The sequence below is a fragment of the Rattus rattus genome, chromosome 2 (assembly GCF_011064425.1).
Source record: "Rattus rattus isolate New Zealand chromosome 2, Rrattus_CSIRO_v1, whole genome shotgun sequence".
In the NCBI taxonomy this organism is placed as follows: Eukaryota; Metazoa; Chordata; class Mammalia; order Rodentia; family Muridae; genus Rattus; species Rattus rattus.
The window spans coordinates 95,797,241-95,815,544 of NC_046155.1; the positions used below are offsets into that span (position 1 = coordinate 95,797,241).

At 43.2% G+C, this 18,304-nt stretch overlaps 1 protein-coding gene across 1 annotated transcript in view; it reads left to right on the plus strand.

The window, feature by feature from the left end:
• The first annotated feature begins 221 nt into the window (after positions 1–221).
• Positions 222–18,304, plus strand: part of Ints4 (integrator complex subunit 4) — a 67,048-nt gene continuing 48,965 nt past the window's right edge. The window contains exons 1-5 of the mRNA XM_032892966.1: positions 222–345; positions 4,241–4,435; positions 6,588–6,705; positions 10,947–11,053; positions 15,773–15,958. Of these exons, the coding sequence (XP_032748857.1) occupies positions 292–345; positions 4,241–4,435; positions 6,588–6,705; positions 10,947–11,053; positions 15,773–15,958 (660 nt within the window). The 5' untranslated portion in view covers positions 222–291. The remainder of the gene's footprint in view (positions 346–4,240; positions 4,436–6,587; positions 6,706–10,946; positions 11,054–15,772; positions 15,959–18,304) is intronic.

Consider the following 18,304-nt stretch of genomic DNA (forward strand, 5'->3'; position numbering starts at 1 on the left):
CACCCTGAGGTTCTAGCAGGGAACCTCCAAGGTAGCCCCTAAGACAAAGCTCCGGGTTTTGCCCCCAGCTCCTAACAGTTTTTACTCCACCCATCTCTCAGGACGCGATCTAATTTCCGTCTCCCAGCAGAAGCGGCAGCCAATCGACTCACTGGGCAGTCGAGCTTCAGGAAGCGGCCTCTCTAGCCAGCTACCCCAGTGCATTGTGGGATTGCGGCGGAGTCGGTGCTGTAGAAAGGTTTACCTCCGCACTCTTGGCAAGTACAGTAGCCGAGAAGGTCCGGCGCGGCCATGGCGGCCCACCTGAAAAAGCGGGTGTATGAGGAGTTCACTAAAGTGGTTCAGGTAAGCTCTGGCAGAAAAAGTCATAGACCGGTCAGCGCGGGAAGTTGTCCGCACCCCTGCCTGTTCCGCAGATAGGCGCCTAAACTTGTGTGTAGCCGACTTAGGGTTAGGTTCTCAGGCTGCTTGTCAGGCAGGGGGCGTGTTAGGTCGAGGCCTCTGTTCTCAGGTGTACTCTGACTTTGGTTTTTGTTGTTGTTTGTTTTTTGTTTTGAAAGTTCTGGGGATAGAATTCAGGGTTTTAGGCATGCTAAGTTATTATTCTACCCCTAAGTCACACTCCCAGCCCACTTGAAATCAAAACGAAACAAAATCATTAGGACAAACAAAGTGATGTACAGTTTTAAAAACTGTCTCAAACTCGGTTGTGCCATATCGGGTTACACATGCGCCCTCCTGTCCTCAGTTAGGGGCATAACTCCTCACTCTTGTACCCCTAACTTTCAGAGACAAGTTGGGCAGTATGCAAAGCCCCAAGGCTGACTAAAGGTCTGTAGAATTCAAGGCCCAGAGAAAGCTGGCAAGAGTCGCAGGACCTCAATTCCATCAACCTCACTCAGTCTTTTAAAGGTGGACCAAGCCCCTGTCAGAACTGACAGTGTGCTCCATGGTATCTTTGTAGAAGAGTCATATTCTGCTTCTTAAATTTTCTTATCTTGAGGAATACTTAATTTTTTATTTATTTATTTTTTGTAGTAAGGGAGATTGAACCTAGGGCCTCGTGCATGTTGAGACGTGCTCTACCACTGAGCTGCTACAGACCCAGGTCACATTTTGTTAAATGCAGATTAAATTCAAAAGGTTGGTGAGGTGAGGCAAGATCTGCATTTTGACCAGGCCCCAGTTTATGCCAGTGAGTCGCCAGCATTCTTAGATATTTAAGTAGAGTGGTACCATTTAGGGAAAAAAAATTCTTTTTTGAGATGGGATCTCGCTATGTAGAGCAGGCTGTTCTTGAACACGAAGAAATCAGCCTGCCTTTTCTTCCCAAGTGCAGGGATTAAAGGTGTACATCACTATTCCTGGTGGAAAATGATTCTTAAACTTTTCATTTGCTCATTAAGTCAACAGGAAAGTTTTAAATTTTTTAAAATACTTTCAAAAACTTGAGTGATTTCTCTGTACCATTTGTGTGGTAGGAAGTCTTTGGCTATCAGAACTCTGCCTTTTGGGAGCACATAGTCTAACTGGAGAGCCAGAGCAGTGTATCTGTGATTGTCACAGAGAGAACTACATTGGCAAGACAGTATTCTTTCATTCTCTTTAGCATTTTCTCCTTTTCCTAAAACCAAGCTCTAACTTTCAGTGATCTAGTATTTTTGTCCCCCACTCTATCCTTTCTGCTATCTTGGCACATTTGTTTATTAGCTTTCTCTTTATTCTAACTTTTTCTTTAAAAAACTTAAAATTGTTGTTCTTTATGTTATGTGTATGGCTGTTCTATCTGCATGTATGCCAGTGTACCACATGTGCAGTGCCCACAGAGGACAGGACAGAAGGGGGCATCAGATACCCTGGAACTGGTTGTGAGTTACCATGTGGGTGCTGGTTATTGACCTGGGTCTTCTGCAAGAGCAAGAATTGCTCTTAATCCCTGAGTTATCTCAGCAGGTCCAACTTTTAGAACACAAACAAACAAGATCTCAGCTGGGGTGACTGTGGTAGAGGGATGGTGAGGTAGGGGTGAGGTGGCACACACCTTTAATCCCATCACTCAGGAGGCAGAGGCAGGTGAATCTTTGTGAGTTTGAGGCAAGCCTAGTCTCAGAGCAAGCTCCAGGACAGCCAGGGACTACACAGAGCAACACTGTCGGGGGTAGGGGGGGGCACAAAACAAAACAAATAAGACAAGGTTTCATATGGTCCAGGTACTGAAAACTTGCCATGTAGCTGAGGTTGAATTTTAAACCTCTTGCCGTCACTTCCCAGTTTATGCAGGGGATTGAACCTGGGACCTGAGCATGTTAGGCAAATTCTCTACAAACTGAGCTATGCTCCCAGCAGCCCTCAGGTAATAACTTTGACTGAACATTGGCTTTAATATTTTATTCTTCCTTTTTTCCATATAGTCAGTTCTGAACCTTTTGAATGAGTCAAGGGTCTGAAAGCTTTTCTAGCTTTTCAGAGCTCCTGCCTCTGTGGTTTCCTTTCTGGGATTTTCTGGCTCTGCCTTCCTTTCCTTCCTCCTTCTTCCCTTCCTTCCCTTCATTAAAGATAGATTTTTATCTCTGTGTATGTCTGTGAATGTCTTTCATGTGTTGACCAGAAGAAGGTCACTGAAGCTGGAGTTAAACACGTTTGCGAGCATCTGACCTGAGTGCTGGGGACTGAGTGTGGGGCTCTGAGTGAGCAGCAAGTGCTGCACCATGGAGCCATCTCCCCTCCCCTTTCTCTCTTGGCGGTAGAGTAAGCTTGCCGGCTTTCCACGATTGCTTTGCTTTGCTTTGCTTTTTAAGTTAGAGGCGTTCAGAACATTCATGTTTTTATATAGTGCTGCTTCTTTCGCTCCCTTTTCTACATCCCTTTTCTAGCACGCCATGTTTCATAGTCTCTGAACTTTCATAGTTGTCTGTTTTATACAAAACGCGTGTGCTTTAAGACCTGACTGAAAGTTCAGCAGGCGGTTAGCTTCTCGTGCTGCTTCCATCTACTATGTGTGCTCAACTACTTGATCCCATCGCCCAGTGCTGCAGTCCCTGCCAGTGTCCGTATGTCCCTACGAGTGTGTGTTCTTCCTTGGCGGCAGAAATATTAGGGCCTGGCTCCATAAAATGTTACTGACAGTGGCCGAGATTATTTCCTTCTTTACATATTCCCTCCAGGGTAAAATCATTCTTCACTCTTGAGCTAGCTGCAGTCCAAGTAAATTTGTGTGTTAGAGCTTCATGCTTCTACCTCCTGAGTGCTGGGGTTACAGGTGTAACCTGGGGGTCCAGTCATTGGAAAAACTGATTTTTAAATTTTTTATTTTAAATTTTATATCCATACTTATCATAGGGTGATAAAATGAAATCTCTGTACTCCTGGTATTTTTTCTTTGTTATAAAGATGAGGAGGGGGCAGGGACTGGCATGTGTTTAGGGCCTTTCACGTGTACAGTAAAGACAGGGTACTTTATGTTCCTCACATATCCCCTGGGAACGGTATTGGAATGCCCTTTCATAGATGAGAAGGCCTCGTCTAGCTAGCAGTGTGCAATTCTTCTGACTTCAAAGCCACTTTTTTCATGTTATATAATGTTCCTGACTATAATTATCCTGATAGAGAAAATTAGACGGAAATGATTGTTACCTACACTAAAATATTATAGTAGAGGGTAAAGAAAGTGATTCAGTGTGACATTTATCTTAGTTACAGTTTTTTTTCTGTCTGCCCATTGTGTCAGGACTTAAGGAACCTATAGGGATAGGTTCCCTTCTATACAAATTTAAACATTTTTAAAATATTTATTTTGTGCAAGTGTATATGTGTGTGTTTGTGAGTTGGTTCTTGGGGCTCGAGAGATGGCTCAGTGGTTAAGAGCACTGATTGCTCTTCCAGAGGTCCTGAGTTCAATTCCTAGCAACCACATGGTGGCTCACAACCATCTGTAATGGGATCTGATGCCCTCTTCTGGTGTGTCTGAGGACAGCAACAGTATACTCATACATAAAATAAATAAATCTTTGAAAGAAAAGAGTTGGTTCTTTTTCTACTATGTGGGTCCTGGACCTGGAACTCAGGTCAGTCATCACTTTACCTACTGAGCCACCTCACTGGCCTCAGAGGCCCAGAAATACTGTATTTCTTGTTCTATTAGCTAAACATATGTGTTAGAAAGGAAAATTATACCTATCCTGTGAATGCAGGTTAAATTTACAGACTGTTCTCACCTCTTACCGTCTTTACTGTCTTGCAGCAACAGCAGGAGGAAATCGCTACTAAGAAGCTCCGATTAACAAAACCGAGTAAATCTGCTGCTCTCCACATAGATCTGTGTAAAGCCACCTCCCCAGCAGATGCTTTGCAGTACCTACTCCAGTTTGCCAGGAAGCCGGTAGAGGCAGAAAGTGTGGAGGGGGTAGTCAGGATCCTCTTGGAACATTATTACAAGGTGAGAAGGCTATGAGGACCGGGTGGGGTTGTTTGTCAGAGCTGTGCTGTGTCTGCAGACTGGGTTAACATTGTAGAGGAGCAGGAAGGTGTTGACTCATACACCAGGTCCTGTGGGTACCCAGATGAAAATGAGGTATGTGCTATCCTCGGGAGCTTGCCGGGTAGTCAGAGGAGACAGGCATGTAAAGGACTTGCTTAAGGTACTGGGAGCTCTGCGTGTAGAGTGAAGTGAGAACACAGAGGAAGACTTAGTGTCAGCCATGTCTCTTGCTTTGTTCAACACTGGAGTGTACTTTGCTCATCATCCTGCTGTTCCAGGTTTAATTTAAGGTCCTCATGCCTCCTGTGATAGCCCTCTTAGTTTTTAAAGCAAAGTGGCATTTTTCTCCTTTATAGAGTGCCTCGCTGTGTAGCCCAGGATGGCATCATATCCCCTAGAGCTGGAGTTACAAATGGTTGTAGCTTCAGTCTACGTATTGGTAATCAAGCCCAGGTCTTCTGAAAGAGCAACAACTATTCTGAACTGCCTAGCCATCTCTCTAGCTATTGATATTCATTTTTGTAAAGAGTTTATCTTTATACTAGCTCAGGCTGGTTTCCACCACTTTCTCTTTCTCTGTACTTATACATTAAGATTAATTTTTGCAGAAAATAATGTTCCCAAAGTAATGTATAGGCTAAATGGCCTGGTCGCATCTGGTGCTTCTTTAGAAACTAAATGAGCTGGTGGTAGTGCATGCCTGTCCTCCCAGAGCTGGGAAAGCTGAGTCAGGGGGATTGAGAGACTGTAGCTAGCCTGAGCTGCACAGGAAGCTTCAGGCCATCGGGACTGTAGAAGCAGACCTGTCTCAGGAGACAATCCCAGGCCAGTCTGGTAAAGGTGCTTGCTGTGTAAAGCTTGACAACCTGAATTTAATTCCCAGAACCCACATAAAGAAGCAGATGCTGGCCAGGCTGTGGTGGTGCATGCTTTTAATCCCAGCATTTAAGAGGCAGAGGCAGGCAGATCACTGAGTTTGAGAGTTTGAGGCCAGTCCACGATAGCTATGCAGAGAAACCCTGTCTTGGAAAACAAAGACAGACAGACAGACAGACAGACAGAGAGAGAGAGAGAGAGAGAGAGAGAGAGAGAGAGAGAGAGAGAGAGGATACTGTGGCATATTGGTAATTCCCAGCATTCCTATGGAGAGAAAGGAGGCAGAAGCAGAAGAATCTCCTGGAATTTTGTGTGGCATGTGTATACACACACACAGATACACAAATAATAAATGGAAAATAAAAAATAAAACCACAACCAAAAATACATAGGTGAGGTGTGTGTGCAGAGAGGGTGGTCACATTTGCATGGCAGTTGATTTTTCCAACCCAAATTTAAATACTTTTGTCATTGGTATAGAAAGGTTACTTAATGTCAACACTGACAAGACCCTCCTCACCCCATTCAATTTCATATATATTTGTTAAACGTCTTTTCAGTCTTGGGTATTGTGCCAAGTACTTAACTATACAGTATGATAAAGAAAGAGACTTAATTTTTGTCTTGGGGAGACATTGCTTATCACAGCAATCTTAGAGATTAACCTCCTACTCTACACTGAAATGGCCGACATTTCATTTCCCTTTCTCCCTGAAGCTAGAGCCCAGGGCACATGATCGCCCTCAATCACTTGCACTTGCTTGTCCCAGCCTTTTTCTCAGGACCTGATGGTCCACAGGAGTCAGCGATGAAGGGTTTTTTTCTAGTGGTAAGAGTGGCCGCCCTAGTTCCCACTCTCCATCCATTCCAAGAGCAGTGGTCCCAGCAGTGGTGCTGGGTGTCCAGTACCAGCCATGTTGGTGGTGAAAATGGCTATGACATCCAACGTTTACTGAGTAGAGGAGGTAAGATACTTTTAGTGTCAAGTGCACATTTTTCAGTTTTAGAAGTTAACTACATCAAGAAGACTTAAACATTTCCATTTGCAGTATGGGTATGTCATTAATGGGGCAAGGCTGCCTTTTAAGATACATGAAGTGAATTTCTCAGAAACAAAGCTCCGGACTAGTTGGCTCTTTGAATGTACTTGGGATGTCAATCCTGTGTTGTGTGTGGTTGATGGCTGAGAGTAAGTTTTGAATGACAGATGTGTGTTGTTTCTTGTTTTTTCTAGGAAAATGATCCATCTGTGAGACTGAAAATCGCATCGCTGTTGGGATTATTATCAAAGACTGCAGGATTCTCTCCAGATTGCATAATGGATGATGCCATTAACATACTACAGAATGAAAGTAAGTTGCAGCTGACAGCTATGGAGTCTGAGTGCAAATCTTCAGTTCTACGTACAGAATTTACAACGGAGTTTGGTGTTGATTGTCATTAAAAAGAATTTTTTTTTTTTTTTTTAACAAGGTAGGGTCTTACTCTAGCCTAGGCTGTCCTGCAACTTATTAGGTACCCAGGATGACCTAAAATCTGAAACAGTCATCTGTCTGAGTCTCCTTAAGAAGGAGTTTGAAGATGGTTTAATGGAAGCGTGTACATGTATCTATATTAGGGCTGAAGTATAGTTTTATGGTCCAGGGATGTAGCTCAGTTGGTAGAATACCTATTTGGCCTAGCATGAAGCTGTGAGCTTAGACTCCATCACTGCATTAACGGGGCAGGTCATAGCTCAGTTGAAGAGGGCTTACCTAGAATGAAGTCCTAGGTTCTATACCTCCCCTTACCCATCACCACATAAAGTGCACATGGTGGTTCACAATGTAATCCTAGCACTTGGAGGTAGACTCAAAAGTTTAGGGTTATCCTTGCCTGCACAGGGAGTTAAAAACTTTAAGGTTCTGCCTCTGTCTATAGCTTCATTTAACAACTATCATTGTGACCTTACAAAGTGCTGTATATTTATTACAGCTTATTTAATATAGAGGTTGGATATTAATTTCCCTTTAAAAAATAATTCTAAGTACTTTTTTCTTTTGGGTTGACTTTTTGGTATTTTTGAGACATAGTCTGGTTGGCCTTGAACTCGCATTATAGGTTATGTGGGCCTCACAACTCACAGAGATTTGCCTGCTTCTGTCTTGAAGTATTGAGATTAAAGGTATACATTTCCAAGTATATTTTTAAAATGTTATTTTATAGCTGGGCAGTGGTGGTACACACTTTTCATCCTAGCACTTGGGAGGCAGAGGCAGGCTGCTCTCTGTGAGTTCAAAGCCAGCCTGGGTAGCCAGGACTACACAGAGAAATGGTGCCTTGAAAAATGAAAAAAATTACAAAAAGTTTTTTTTTTCTGTGTATGCACGCATGTGTGTGTGTGTGTGTGTGTGTGTGTGTGTGTGTGTGTGTGTGTGCGTGCGTGTGTGTGCGGTGTGTGCGGTGTGTGCGGTGTGTGCATGCGCGCGTGCGTGCACATGTGTATACCTGTGGAGGCCAGAAGATAAAGTCAGATTCCCTGAAGCTAAAGATACAGATGGTTGTGAGCCCTGATGGGATGCTGGGAACTGAAGGCAGGATCTCCAAGGTGAGTAAGCACTCTTAACTGCTGCACCATCTCTACAGCTCCTGATGTCCCAATTTTATAACTAAGTAAGGAAAGACTCAGTGAAGTTATTTGTTCAAGCCACATGCCATGTGGCAAGGTTGACTGTACCTGTCGTACATGCGGTAGTGTGAAGGAGAGGGAACATGTCAGTAAAAGACAGAGAGCTGGGAAACCAGGAGGTATTTAAGGAACTTGAGTGGGTTTTGTTTTTGACATAGCACCAGGGAGTGGTGATATGCTTTGAAGATAAATGTTAAGTCTTGAGTGCTAAGGAATGTGGGCCCCACGTTGGGCGCCATCTGTCATTGTAATATTAATTTTGGGGCTGTCTTTTACCTCCTCATAGGTCCAGCACCGTAGTGCCCCACATATCTGGTAGATATCTTGCCAGAAGCACACATCCCAATTCTGTGGTGGCCCAGTTTCTCCAGCTGCCACACACTTTCTTATACTTAAATCGCTACATGAAAGAACACACAACACAATAACCTCTGATCCAATGATAAGATATAATGGTCCACCTAAACATACAAAGCCCAGTACACATCCATCCCTTAAGAACATTCATAACAACCTGTAAAGGTACAGCGTGGAATCTTAATGTCAGCTTCCATGTTGTTTCTGCCGCTTCTCTCCATCCCTCCTCTCTTCCCCTTTCCGTTCCAGTCACCTCCCCTTCCCTCAGACTTTTCTCCCGCCCATCCTTCCTTCTCAGCTCTTTCTATCCTGTACCAGCCCTTACCTGTATGACATCATCCTACAGTGCAGGACTGTGAAGTTTTATGATTGAGGACAAACAATGATCAAGTCAAGTTTTAGAAAGACTATGGTACCTCTGGGGAATTTTGTTTGATATTGGGGCATCATTTACTGTCTATGTAGAAATATCCAGTCTGATTGCTCAGAAGCTCAGGAGAGAAACTAGGATCAGGATTTAAAATGTGTGTGTGTGTGTGTGTGTGTGTGTTGTGTGTGTGTGTGTGTGTGAGAGAGAGAGAGAGAGAGAGAGAGAGAGAGAGAGAGAGAGAGAGAGACAGCCTTGTGTGTAGGTTTCTTGAAGGCTAGAAAAGGGTGTTGAATCCATCAGAGCTGGAATTCCAGGCAGTCGTAAGCTGCTTGACCTGGGTGTGGGAAATAAAATTCAGTCCTGAATTAGGAGCAAGCTCTCTTAAAAACTGAGCCAGCTCTAGCCCAGGATTCCAGATTTAGATTGGATTTTTGATTTATCAAAATCAAATGTAAGCTTTGTAAGTTTTAGTTAGCTTTTTGTGGATGTTTCCTTTTTAAAATCAATATGGTAGCATTGAGGGTGTCTTTGCCTCTTAGGTTTCCTGTGATTACCTTTTCATATTTGTGGCTTATTTTATATGTGAGTCCCTTCTGCAGTTTGATCTGAAAGCCTTACACATGGTGGGCAAATGTTACCAGAGAAGTAAACTTCTTACTATAGCCAAGATCACTTGAATTACCTAAAATCCTCTTGTGTTCCACCAACATTATAAGGACTGTATTTTGAAAGACAGAAGCATGTGTGTGTGTGTGTGTGTGTGTGTGTGTGTGTGTGTGTGTGTGTGTGTGGTTTGCTGAAGTTTATTTTTGCTTTTTGTGTTTTCTTATGAGATAATTCCTCTGGTCATGCTAGCCAGTAATTTCGGCTGATCACAGATTTGTTTAATAGTCACTTGTCAAGCACCCATTTGATCATTGTGATGGGAAAATACATCCAAAGCATGCATACAATCAGAAGTTCCAGAAGAGCCTTTATATAAGGATGATCTAGTTGAAAAGATTGATGTAAGCCTTTTGTTTCTTTGTTTTTTGATTTGGTTCTTTGCCATTTATTAGGTATTGATTGAGCGCATAATAAGTTATTCTAGATTTTGAGACAATGGAGGTGAAGAAAGTATGGTCTTTGTCTTCAAGCATCTTTCTGTTTCTGGTTTAGTGTGATGGGCAAGTAAGTAAAGTTTCACGCCTGTGTGGAACCAAGAGGAGATGGACGATTAATTCTCTTGGGGATTAGGATAAACTCCAAGGATTATTAGGTGCACCCCGAAGGCCGAGAGGACAGTTTCTAGGTAGTCAGGTTAGAAGTGAAGGAGGTTGGGAAAAGTTCTAGAAAAGAGTTAAGAGTAACCAGGTGTGTGGCGCCCCTATAGCCCAGCACTGGGAGACGGAGGCAGCAGGTTCAGAGTCCTGCGTCAGCTTTGGCTACACTGAGAGTTCAGGGCTACATGTCTCAAAACAAACACGGGAAAGATCGAACACTTGAAGATATGAGTTACAAAGGGCAGGTTAGAGGCCGAGGGGGATGGTATGTGTGTGGGAAGTGGTACGTGTGCATGTTTGGACTTTGCTTGGAAGGCTTCCTCTTCATGTACCATTTTCTCATTTTCTTTTTGTTTTTTTTTTAAGGTTTATTTATTTATATAAGTACACTGTAGCTATCTTCAGACACACCAGAAGAGGGCATCAGATCCCATTACAGATGGTTGTGAGCCACCATGTGGTTGCTAGGAATTGAACTCAGGACCTCTGGAAGAGCAGTCAGTGTTCTAAACCACTGAGCCATCTCTCCAGCCCTTGTTTTTGTTTTTCAAGAAAGGGTTCTCGGTGGAACTGCCTCTGCCTCCCCAGTCCTGGGATAAAGGTGTAACCAGCACACTCAGCTCAGTGTACTGTTTGTTTGTTTGACACAGACAATGCTTTCCTGCTTTAGTGGCCTTCTGATTCACTAGTGCTTATACTAAATGTTTCCGAAGGACCTGCTTGGTGCATAGGACTATGCCTAATCCTGTGAAAGTCTCAAATTTCCAAGACTAAGTTCCTTTGGAAATTTAGTTTTTAGTTGAGGGGATAAAGGATTAGACAAATAATTAAGAAGGAAATAAATAAGTAAATAAGAATCTACATTCCTTCCCAAAGTAAATTAGTGTTGACACTGGTCTGTTGAAATGTTGTAATTCAACCTTTCCTCTTTCCTAGAGTCTCATCAAGTTCTAGCTCAGCTATTAGACACTTTGCTTGCCATTGGCAGTAAACTCCCAGAAAATCAAGCTACCCAAGTGCGATTAGTGGATGTGGCCTGCAAGGTAAGAGGATAAGTAGTTTTCATTCTGGGACAGAGAAGCTGTTGGATCTTTGTGAATTCTCTGCCCTGTTGTTTTTAAACAAAATCTCAAACGTTCAATTTTACTAGTAAAGGCTGGGGAGCCAGATGCAGGGTGAAAGCCAGCTAGCTCAGCGAGGCAGAAAGAACCCCGCAGATCTTCTGCCTCAGCTGACACCCAAGAAGGAAAAGGAAGCTCTCCTCCATACCTGCTCAAACAACACTCGGTGTCCTCCCTTCTACCTCCTGTGTCTCTATCCCCCCTGCTGACTTCCTTTTACTCTCTCTTCCTGTTAACTGTTGCTTGCTCTGCCTCTTGACCTGTTGTTGACTGTATGTAATTCTGTTTGCAAAACAGAAAGTTCTTGGATTAAAGGTGTTTGCTAGGTCTGAGCCACACCACAACAAGACACGGGTTTTTCCAGTAAACAGCACAATCTTGGGTTGTTCTTTTACAGTGTGATCAAACACCCTCCAGCACTGCCCAGTGTAGTCCTCAGAGTGAGAACTCTAAGAACTCTCGGTGACTGTAAAAGCTGCTCTTTTTAGTCCTTGGTGTTTGGCAATTAAGCTAAGTGCTGTAGTAATTCTTTAAAACAAATACATTTATTTGTTTATTGGGTGTAGGGGATAGCGAGTCCTAGCACATATTGGAAGTCAGAGGACACCTTGCAGGAGTTGTCTTTCTCCTTCCACCATGTGTTTTTGAGATTGGTATTGAACCTGGCTGCAGAGCCTTTACCCACCGAGCTGACCTGCCAACCCCTCGGTGATGATTCTTGGGAGGAAGAGTAGCTTGGATTAAAGTAGTGGACAGATGGGAGATGGGAGATGCTAGATTTTGAGAATTGCTTAGGGGGTAGTATGACATTGACTTTACTTATTTGTTTGTTTTTATTTTTTCTGGTCCAGGCTTGCCTCACACTTGCTATGTAGACCAGGCTGGCCTCGCACTAGACTAGGCTTGCCTCAAACTCACTGAGTTCCACTTGCCTCTGCCTCCTAAGGCATGTACCACCACACCAAACCTGTTTTTATTTTTCAACAAACTATTACGGTTACTAGAGATGTGATTTGTTGACTCACTCTATTAGTGTAAAAATGGTGGCACTTTGTGGCCTAACACAGTGCACAACAGATGGTTGGCAGCTAGCTCTCTTTTAGAAAATTTGTATGTGGTTTGTAGGCAGTGGGGAGGGTATGTTTGCCTTTGTTTGCATGTGTGTGCGAGTATGTGTGTACATATACACGTGTGTACGTGTGTGCATCTGCATGCATGCACGCATAAGCCAGAGGTCAATGTCAGGCATCCTTTTTTACTGCTCTCCATTTTTGAGACAAGGTCTTTTATTGACTCTCTTCTGCCCTGTGAGCCCCTAGGACTCACTGTTCTCCACCCTACTACCCTGGGAATACAGGTGTACTGGGCCACCATGATGGGATGGAGGTGGTGTGGAGGTGCTAGAGCGAGCTGGAATCAGGTTTCCATGCCTGAGTGACAGTCACTACTCACTGAGCCATGGCCCCAGCCCCACTTGGCAGTTCTTAATGATGATGGCTATAATGTGACCTGTGGGGGAAGGACATCATCATAAAATTATATTTGTTGCCTGGAGGGTATGACTCAGTGTGCTAAGATGAGTAATATGTTGGTTATGCGTCATTGTTGCCTGGTTACCTTCATAGAGGCTAGAAGGTTTTAGTTCAGTTGAAAATCAAATAAAGCACATATAACAAATGTGACATGTCTTCCAGGGGTTGTTTCAGGCAGTAGTTTGGTTATGAAAAAGGATGTTTCCATACTAAATATAAGTCACTTTAAAAGCTAGTAACTGATGGTCGTTGTCTGCCTCATAACTGGGTTTTACTTTTCTGTTCAGTGCCATATTTTTGTGAATATTTTGAGCACTTATTTATGAGGCTTTGTGGAGACAGAAGAATAGGCTTTAACATTTTAAAAAAAATTATTACTCTATGCGAGCGTGCGTGTGTGTGTGTGTGTTAGGGCACGAGCAGAGGTCAAGATGACAAATTCGTGGAGTTGATTCTCTCTTTCCACTTTTATATGGGTTCCAAGGATTGAACTCAAGTTTCCTAGTCTTTCAAGGCAAGGATCCTTAACCTGCTAAGCCATCTCGTCAGCCCTCACAGTTTTCTTTTCTTAGATATGTGCAGGCAGAGAATTAACTGAGGTAAAATGCTTGATGGTACATTTTTGGAATTTTTTTTCTGTGTTGAGATTAGAATTTAAGGCTTTAGGCATGGTAGGCAAAACCTCTACTAGTGAGTCACACACTCAGCCCCTGAGTGGGCCATTTTTATAATGGAGATTCCCATGCCGAGAGCCCAGCTTCTTGAAAAGGAGCTTTCTCCTGTAATTTCCTTTGTCTCGTGCCCATGTAAACCTGTGGTATTGAAGCAAAAGTTAAGAGCAAAGCTAGGCAGGTGTTCTGCCACGAGTGCAGCCCCAGCTGACCCGATTATTCTTCCCTTATGAGTTGGGGATTACTGAATTAGAGCAGGAGAGGATTGCATGATTTCCAAGATGCTAGAAGAGACTGTGTCCCACATCAGAGACATCAGAGACAGAGTGACAGACTGACAGAGACATGGGACAGGGCAGGGGACAAGAAGGAGGGCAAAGGGAAGCTAATACTGCATATTTAAACCAGTGATTTTATGCATAGAAAAGAAGCTAGGTATTCAGACTGGGAGGAAATAGGTAACTTGTTTTGGCAGTTGTGTGTGTGGCTGTTAGGTCCTGAAACTGTGTGTGTAACTTTTTACTGTCCTTACTGTTTTAAATGACGGTAGCAATAGTTGATATTAATACTATGGCTTATAGTAAAAAGTTATTTTAAATATATTTTTATTTCTAAGCTTAGCTTTTTGATAGCTCATAAGGAAGACAGATGAGGAGTGTGCAGTTCTGAGAGTCAGAACCTGACCAGACTACATGGCCAGTTGTCACAGCTGCAGTCTGACATGATCTTTCTTCTTTCATGTATCTCATGACTTAGAGCTTACTATGCATGCATGCATGCTTGCTTGCTTGCTTTTTTTCTTTTTTTTCTTTTTTTTTTTTTTTTTTTTTTTTTTTTTGTTTGAGCTAAATCCCCAACCCGCTTGCTTGCTTGCTTGCTTGCTTGCTTGCTTGCTTGCTTGCTTGCTTGCTTGCTTTCTTTCTTTCTTTCTTTCTTTCTTTCTTTCTTTCTTTCTTTCTTTTCTTTCTTTCTTTCTTTCTTTCTTTCTTTCTTTCTTTCTTTCTTTCTTTCTTTCTTTCTTTCTTTCTTTCTTTCTTTCTAGACAGTCTTGCCATGTGTCCCTGGCAACCCTGGTACTCACGTTGTCTAGGCTGGCCACATTTATGCAATCCTCCTGTCTCAGCCTCTGAGTGCCAGGAGTACAGGCATGTGCCAACACCCCCAGTTTTTTTGCAGTCTTGACTATATTCCATAATTTTGTAATTTTTTTCATCTCTTCAGTTTTTGTCGTGCTGTAGTATTTTAACACGAATCTCTTGGCATCATGTTGTCCTTCACAAGGACTTCAGAATATCTCTAAATGATGGATGTGTTAAAGAGTATTGAGGGCACAGCTCTTAGCAGGAACTTCTTAATAACATACGTGCTTGTGTTAATTGCATTAATTGCACTAAATATACCCTTGGCTTTGTTTTTGTTTTAGATTAGGATCTAAAAGACCCACATACTTGTGTGGATAGTCTCAAGTTTCTTTCAATCTCTTAAGACTATTTTTACCTTTTGTGTTTTGTCTTTAAATGCCATTGGCTCATTACCTTGTGGAGTAGTCCATGTCTGTCTGTTTTGATTGCTTCCGTTGGTGTCATGTAAATATTAACAGTATCTTTAGATCAGAAAGGTGGCTCACTGGGTAAAAGTGTTTGTCTTGCAAGCCTGGTGACCTGAGTTCACTCCTTAGAACCCCTACTGGGGAGAAAAAAGTGACTCCTGAAAGTTGTCCTTTGACTTCCACATCCATACTGTGACATACATGTAACCAAACTCACACATGTACATCATACACAAACATATAATAGTAATAAAATTAAAGAAAGGCTGTATTGTCTTTACTTTCTGACACATAATATCCCAAATTCTTCCACAGAGTCTTACTTTGTAGCCCTGCTGACCTAAAAGTCTGTATGTAGATCAAGCTGGCCTCAAATTTGCAGAGATCTGTCCGACTCTGCCTCCTGAGTGCTAGATTTGAAGGTGTGTGCTACCATGCCATTTCTTTATCTGGTTCTTAGTTTATGTATGTATTTAGTTTGTGAGAATTCACTGAGCTGGAAACTTGTTTTTTCATGTTTCTGTATGGCTATTAAAAGTTCCTAAAATTGGCTTTGAAGAAATGACTCAGCAATTAAGAGTGTACACTACTCTTGCAGAGAGCAGGAGTTTGATCAGCCCTAACACCCATGTCGGGTAGTTTATACCACCTGCCCTCCATCCCCAGAGGATCTGACACTTCCTTTTGGACTCTTTGTGGGCACCATCACTCATATGTGCCCAGGTGTGCATATATAATAAGTGAGTTAATTAATTTAATTAAAAAAAGCAACATTTGGGGAGGCAGATGAGTCCTTTGGCAATGTGATGCTACACATTTTCCCCAAGTTTTTGTTAGTGTTTTAAGCTGTCTTAATTATGTTCTTTGGCTTTCTCTTTTCTTTTTATAGCACCTGACAGATACGTCCCATGGTGTCAGAAATAAATGCCTGCAATTACTTGGCAATCTTGGCTCTTTGGAGAAAAGCGTCACAAAAGATACTGAAGGCTTAACTGCCAGAGATGTCCAGAAGATTATTGGGGACTACTTCAGTGACCAAGACCCACGTGTCAGAACAGCAGCGATAAAAGCCATGGTGAACATATAAAAAGTGAAAGGGGATACTTAAATTCTTTTTGTTTTCTTCTCTTTCTTTCCCTTCTCTTCCGATATAGGGTCTGACTGTGTGTAGACCTTCCCTTCTCTTCCGAGATAGGGTCTGACTGTGTGTAGACCTTCCCTTCTCTTCCGAGATAGGGTCTGACTGTGTGTAGACCTTCCCTTCTCTTCCGAGATAGGGTCTGACTGTGTGTAGACCTTCCCTTCTCTTCCGAGATAGGGTCTGACTGTGTGTAGACCTTCCCTTCTCTTCCGAGATAGGGTCTGACTGTGTGTAGACCTTCCCTTCTCTTCCGATATAGGGTCTGACTGTGTGTAGACCTTCCCTTCTCTTCCGATATAGGGTCTGACTGTGTGTAGACCTTCCCTTCTCTTCCGATATAGGGTCTGACTGTGTGTAGACCTTCCCTTCTCTTCCGATATAGGGTCTGACTGTGTAGACCTTCCTTCTCTTCCGAGATAGGGTCTGAGACCTTCCCTTCTCTTCGAGATAGGGTCTGACTGTGTAGACCTTCCTTCTCTTCCTGATGTGTGTAGATATAGGGTCTGACTGTGTGTAGACCTTCCCTTCTCTTCCGATATAGGGTCTGACTGTGTGTAGACCTTCCCTTCTCTTCCGATATAGGGTCTGACTGTGTGTAGACCTTCCCTTCTCTTCCGATATAGGGTCTGACTGTGTGTAGACCTTCCCTTCTCTTCCGATATAGGGTCTGACTGTGTGTAGACCTTCCCTTCTCTTCCGAGATAGGGTCTGACTGTGTGTAGACCTTCCCTTCTCTTCCGAGATAGGGTCTGACTGTGTGTAGACCTTCCCTTCTCTTCCGAGATAGGGTCCCTTCTCTTCCGAGATAGGGTCTGACTGTGTGTAGACCTTCCTCTCTTCCAGATAGGGTCTGACTGTGTGTAGACCTTCCCTTCTCTTCGAGATAGGGTCTGACTCTTCCGAGATAGGGTCTGACTGTATGTAGACCTTCCCTTCTCTTCCGAGATAGGGTCTGACTGTGTAGACCTTCCCTTCTCTTCCTTCTCTTCGAGATAGGGTCTGACTGTGTGTAGACCTTCCCTTCTCTTCGAGATAGGGTCTGACTGTGTGGACTTGAATTTGACTGGTGTAGACCTTCCCTTCTCTTCCTAGAGATAGGGTCTGACTGTGTGTAGACCTTCCTTCTCTTCCTAGAGATAGGGTTGACTGTGTGACCTTCCCTTCTCCAGGGTCTGACTGTGTTGGACCTTCCTTCTCTTCTGACTAAGAGGGTTATGTAGACCTTCCCTTCTCTTCCGAGATAGGGTCTGACTGTGTGTAGACCTTCCCTTCTCTTCCGATATAGGGTCTGACTGTGTGTAGACCTTCCCTTCTCTTCTGATATAGGGTCTGACTGTGTGGACTTGAATTTGGGGCAGTCCTTCTGCTTCAGCCCACACTTGGCTCATCTCTAAGATTATGGCGTGTGCTACTCTTGATGTGTTCTGAAACCCCCCAGTACACATCTTATTGGTGGTGGCCTTATAAAACTGAAGATACAGGTTTCTGTATGACAGGTGTTGGGGTCCAGGAACTGCCCCACAAACCACATGACACTGATCTCAAACAGAGATAGTTTACTGGACACACACCTCGGACTGATAGATCAGTGGTGCAGGTCAGACTTGGGAGCTGAGATGGTGATCCCAAGCCAGAATGCAACAGAGCTTTTAAACCTTAAATCCATAAACATCTGTACCGAGTTGCCCTACCAGTCAGGATTTAGGGATAAGGGACTTTCTTAGGACCATGTCTTTGTGGTACACTTGTTTTGTTCCCATTGGTTGCGTTATTCAACTGTGCTGGGGCAACCTGTCTTATGTCAAGCAGGATGCCAGTTACCCAGGGGGGGGTCTTGGGAACTTAAACTTTATTAAACCACTTATTAAAAATTGGAGTTTTTTTTTTTTTTTTTTTTTTTTTTTTTTCAGAGCTGGGGGCCGAACCCAGGGCCTTTCGCTTGCTAGGCAAGCGCTCTCCCACTGAGCTAAATCCCCAACCCCTAAAAATTGGAGTTTTATTAAAAATGGCTGTGGTAATGCCAGAAAGGCAGTTGTTATCTAGGCCTTAATGTGCTTTTCTTTGGGCTCTGTTGGGAGCCTTTATCTCTGTCTCTGAAGCAAGGATGATATACTCTGTACTTGTTACAATGCCGAATTAGAGCTCTGCTTTAGGTATCTGGTTCTACTGAGAAAGAGTGTGACTTGGTATTATGTTAACAATGTAGTAGGTGGTGCCTTTAGAAATGTGGGTGAGAGGAGAAGTGTTTTTAAGGGAAAGTCTTGGTAATCAATTGTTCTT